Below are 5,754 nucleotides of genomic sequence, written 5' to 3'. Positions count from 1 at the left end.
CAACTGGTGGGGAATGGGATTGGCTGAGGTGTTTGAGTGTTGTGTGCGTTCCGGTGATAGGACCATGTCGCTGAATTGGCATACTAACGGTTTGAGAACAAGGTTATGGTGAAAGTTAGTTTTTGCATGTTAAATTAGTTTTGGCCATTTATTTTCTCTTAAAAAAATTAAATAAAGATAAAATAAAAATAAGAAGAAGAATTCTTACTTTTTCCTTAGGTGGCTTTAGCTGTATGATTAATACGCTGGCTGGTATCTGTGCCAGTCCCAAATGAAAATGTAAATAAAGTTAGCATTGTGTGATTTCCCTGCTTATCTGCGTCTGGATAAGAGAGCCAGGCTGTTCCCTCTGATTGGCTGTGTGTGTGACAGGGCGTTCGGTGAATGAGACGCGTTGTTTTAAGGACACGGCACGGCTCCCTGCCTGGATTTGGCCACGGTGAGCGGACGGATTTTGTAACGTTTTAATGTTTCTCCCTCTTGAAGGGGTCCGGTGCGGACAGCAGCACATATCCGGAGGACCAGGACACGTCCGGAGATGACCTGGAGATCTCGGGATCCGGATCGGGAGATGACGGTGAGCCCACTCATCCGAGCGTCTGTCCTGTCTGTCCTGTCTGTCCTGTCCTGTCTGTCTGTCTGTCTGTCTGTCTGTCTGTCTGTCTGTCTGTCATGACGCACATCTGTTTGGGCATGGTGTGTGTGTGTGTAGGATCAGTGTTGACCTGGTGCAGATGTGTGTGTGTGTGTGTGTGTGTGTGTAGGATCAGTGTTGGCCTGATGCACATCAGTTTAAGCATGTTAAACTCACAACGTACCGATACAGACTCTGTTAAACCCACAACGTGCTGATAGACTCTTCTCTGCCCTGAGGGATCTGACCATCATGATTGTCCTTAAACAGATAGAGGCAATGTGAAACACTCCTCACTCTTTTTATTGTTGCACCTCCCCCTTTTTTTGTCATATGTTTGGGGGAAATTCCCATGGACAATCTCCCTCACTGAGCCATTGTTTTCCCATCCTTTCCCATCATCTCTTCCCATCTGTGCTTCGACACGAAAAAACCTGGGCGGCATTTTTCTCCACTCTAAATCTCCACTCTAAATCTCCAGCCCTTAAAGCGAGCTGTGTCGTTTGCCTGGCCCCGCCCCTGACATTGATGGACGGGCCGTCTCGTTAGCGCGTCAGTGCAGCCACCTGTTGCGTAACCCTGAGAATTCCCGCCCGCCGCCCGGGCGAACCGTCCACATCGTGCGGTTAAGCCATCCTCCCGCTGTCCCCTGTCAAACGCTGCCACTTAAGCTTAATGCCCCTTTTGTGCGGGTCGTAAAAGGCTAGCAGACCCGGCACGAAGCTAATCGCCGTGTGCAGACAGCGGTTCTGTTGACACACTTAGTGAAGTGCTACATTGGCTTGTTATTCTCATGAGACTGTTTTTCCTGAAAACGCAAAGGCCTTTCATGGAGAAGGTTGTTCATACTGTAGGTGATGACATCACGGTGAAGCCCGCAGGGAATGCAGCATCCCCCTGTAGGGCGCCACAGCGATGAGGTCGCCAAACTCTCTTTTTTTCCCGATTGTACCGCGGGCTGGACCAGCCTTGCGGGATGTTGTATGTGTGTTTGTTCGTAAAGACGGCGGTGTCGTAACCTCGCTCTCGTGCGCCTTCCTGCAGGGGACGGCACGGTGGACTTGCCCATGGCCACGCCCACGACGGCGGCTCCGGCGGCCAATGAGAGCGCGCCGGTTGCCGTGACGACGGAAGGGGAAGGCGCTGCAGTCGAGGTCGCGGCGGAGCCTACGTCGCCGATGGCGACCGAGGTCCCCCCCACCACCACCCCCACCCCCACCACCACCGCGGCCGTCATGAGCTCCACCGATGGGGCTGATGCCACCGACCCGCCCGCCAACCCTCCAGTGGCCTCCGACGTCCCTTCCACCACCGACGCGCCCGTCAACCCTCCCGTGGCCTTCGACGTCACCTCCACCACCGACGCCCCCACCAGCCCCTCGTCCTCCACCGGAACGGCCGGCACCACGGCCGCGCCCGACCAGGTCCCCACCACCGCCGTTCCTTGGGAGCTGCCCCAGGACCCCCTGCGGGAGACCACCCCAGCCAGTCCCGTCACGCCTGAGGAGGCGACCACGCCCTCCGCCCCTGAGGAGGAGGAGGAGTCCGGCCCTTCCGAGACCACGGAGTCCCTCCTCACCACCCAGAGTTCCCCCACCACCGCTGTGCCCCCCGTCGTCATGGACACCGGCGTCAAGGTTACCGCCGCGGCCCCGGCCACGACCCCCGTTCCCGTCCAGGAGGAGGAGGAGGCCGAGGAGGAAAGGCCCGCCCCCACCGAGAACGCCGACCTGCTCCCGGACACCGATCCGGACGACATGGCGTCGGGCGATGACTCCGTCCCTGCCTCCACCGCTGCGCCGCGGAGCACGGAGTCCCCCGGACTCGCCGAGCCCCTGATCCCTGTGGAGGAGGAGGTCATCAAGCCAGGGTTCAGATCCAACGTCAACGAAGCGATCCCAGTAAGAAGCGCATCCCTGTCCTCGCTTTTATTGTCTTTATGAATATCCTATGTTTCTATTTTACTCTGTACACGGGTTGGAATAGTTTTCCGCCCTTCCTCCCGAGAGTTGGGTGGGTCACACGAGCAGATGGCGCACGACCGGGAAATAACGCCCTGTTTTTCCGTGCGTCTTGTGTTGTAGGACTCCGACTCCGACTCCGACCTGATCATCATTGACCCCAGTGTGCCCCAGGAAGCCCACGCTGATAACCAGAGTCTCCTGGAGAGGAAGGAGGTCCTCGGAGGTGCGTTGGCGAAATCCAGTTTTCATTTTTATCTCCTGAACTCTTCCTTCGTATAAAGAGCCAGAATGAGCCGACTAGCGCGGAAAGCCTGTCATCTCATTAAAATGTGTGTGTATAGTGCATTTCACAAAAAACACCCAGGCCTAAGATCCCTCAGAAAAGCAAGCCCAGGGCAATGATGGTAAAGAACAGGGCAGAAACCTTCTCTGGAACCGGACAGGAACAGGTAGCCTGTGTCTGGATGATGGTGATGATGATTATAATGGTAATGGTGGTGATGTTGATGATGAAGATGATGTAGATAGTGGTGATGAGGATGATGAAGATGATATAGACAGTGGTGATGAGGATGATGAAGATGATATAGATAGTGGTGATGATGATGGTTATGATGATGATGATATAGATAGTGGTGATGATATAGATAGTGGTGATGATGGTTATGATGATGATGATGATGATATAGATAGTGGTGATGATGATGATGATGATGATATAGATAGTGGTGATGATGATGATATAGATAGTGGTGATGATGATGATGATGATGATATAGATAGTGGTGATGATGATGATGATGATATAGATAGTGGTGATGATGATGATGATGATGATATAGATAGTGGTGATGATGATGATGATGATGATATAGATAGTGGTGATGATGATGATGATGATGATATAGATAGTGGTGATGATGATGGTTATGATGATGATGATGATGATGATGATATAGATAGTGGTGATGATGGTGAAGATGATATAGATAGTGATGATGATGAAGATGATATAGATAGTGGTGATGATGATGATGATGATGATGATGATATAGATAGTGGTGATGATGATGATGATATAGATAGTGGTGATGATGATGGTTATGATGATGATGATATAGATAGTGGTGATGATGATGGTTATGATGATGATGATGATATAGATAGTGGTGATGGTGATGATGATGATGATGATATAGATAGTGGTGATGATGATGGTGATGATGATGATGATATAGATAGTGGTGATGATGGTTATGATGATGATGAAGATATAGATAGTGGTGATGATGATGATGATGATATAGATAGTGATGATGATGATGATGATGAAGATGATATAGATAGTGGTGATGATGATGATGAAGATGATATAGATAGTGGTGATGATGATGGTTATGATGATATAGATAGTGGTGATGATGGTGATGATGATGATGATGATGATATAGATAGTGATGATGATGATGATGATGATATAGATAGTGGTGATGATGATGATGATATAGATAGTGGTGATGGTGATGATGATGATGATGATATAGATAGTGATGATGATGATGATGATGAAGATGATATAGATAGTGGTGATGATGATGATGAAGATGATATAGATAGTGGTGATGATGATGGTTATGATGATATAGATAGTGGTGATGATGGTGATGATGATGATGATGATGATATAGATAGTGATGATGATGATGATGATGATATAGATAGTGGTGATGATGATGATGATATAGATAGTGGTGATGGTGATGATGATGATGATGATATAGATAGTGGTGATGATGATGATATAGATAGTGGTGATGATGATGATGAAGATGATATAGATAGTGGTGATGATGATGGTTATGATGATGATGATGATGATATAGATAGTGGTGATGATGATGATGATGATATAGATAGTGATGATGAAGATGATATAGATAGTGATGATGATGATATAGATAGTGGTGATGATGATGATGATGATGATGGTTATGATGATGATGATATAGATAGTGGTGATGATGATGATGATGATATAGATGATGATGATGATGATGATAGCGAGGATGAAGCAGGATAATAACCTGTGCGTTTGGGCTCTCAGGTGTGATCGCCGGGGGCGTGGTGGGGCTGGCCTTCGCCATCATGCTGGTGGCGCTCATGGTGTACAGGATGAAGAAGAAGGACGAGGGCAGCTACGCGCTGGACGAGCACAAGCACCCCAACGGGGGCTACCAGAAAGCCCGGACACAGGAAGAGTTTCTGGCGTAGAGAGACCCCCCCTCCCCAAAACCCCCCAACAAAAAGACACTTTCACACCGTCACCATTGCCCCCCCGCCCCACTGCCCTCGAGGGCCCGCCACCCCAGACTGCTCCGTTCTCCAGCCGTTCTGCAGACCCTTCTTCAGATAAAGCCTTCCCTCGCCCCCCCCCCAGGCTGGCCGTTAAGCGCTTAATTAACCCGGGGTTTAGGTAGCCAGGCGGGAGTTCTCCTCCCGCTTCCCGATGACCTGGATGCCTTTTACCCCTGAAGCACGCGCGATGCCGTTTCCGCCATCTTTTTGATGATCGTTTTGCGTTCTTGGGGGTTTATCGCAAAGGAAAGGAAGCAAAACTTTCAGAATTGAATGCACTTCTTTAACAAAATAATAATAATAATAAGAATAATAAAAGATGATGATGATAATAATAATAGTAATAATAAAAAACTCAGTCCCATCCTGTTGTACTGGGATGAGCAGCAGTGGGTCGGTGTTTTTCTTTTGCTTCACTTGTGTGTTAAGATTTTGAGGACTTGTTGCCATGGTGATCCATACCAGGATGTCATGGCGGTCAAATAGGCATATTACTGTAGTACTATGATTTTTTTATTTTAAGGATAGGAGGCCTGTATTGAGTGACGAGCAGGGTTGGCCGTCCGTCGTGCGACCGTGGAATTATAAGGTTCTGTCTGTCTCGTAGTGTTGAGATATTGGGCTTCGACACTTTCACTTCCCACACAATGGAACTGAGGTGTAGGACAGTTCTTCGTAGATCACAATGCGAGACATCCTAAAAGTACTCTGTGAATGTACACTATCAAAATCCTGTCAAATTGCCCAATGAACAACCGATTTATGACGGCAACTCATTTTTTATGTTGCCAGTTCGAACCT

General features: G+C 48.6%; 1 protein-coding gene across 1 annotated transcript in view; it reads left to right on the top strand.

Moving 5' to 3' along the window:
• LOC133142239 (syndecan-1-like) overlaps positions 1-4,893 on the top strand; it is a 20,098-nt gene extending 15,205 nt beyond the window's left edge. Inside the window, exons 2-5 of the mRNA XM_061263339.1 lie at positions 487-577; positions 1,679-2,535; positions 2,719-2,821; positions 4,703-4,893. Of these exons, the coding sequence (XP_061119323.1) occupies positions 487-577; positions 1,679-2,535; positions 2,719-2,821; positions 4,703-4,869 (1,218 nt within the window). The 3' untranslated portion in view covers positions 4,870-4,893. The remainder of the gene's footprint in view (positions 1-486; positions 578-1,678; positions 2,536-2,718; positions 2,822-4,702) is intronic.
• Positions 4,894-5,754: the final 861 nt, after the last annotated feature.

This window comes from Conger conger, chromosome 1 (assembly GCF_963514075.1).
Source record: "Conger conger chromosome 1, fConCon1.1, whole genome shotgun sequence".
Taxonomy (NCBI): Eukaryota; Metazoa; Chordata; class Actinopteri; order Anguilliformes; family Congridae; genus Conger; species Conger conger.
Note: the sequence above shows the minus strand (reverse complement) of the source record. Positions and strands in the feature narration are given on the sequence as shown.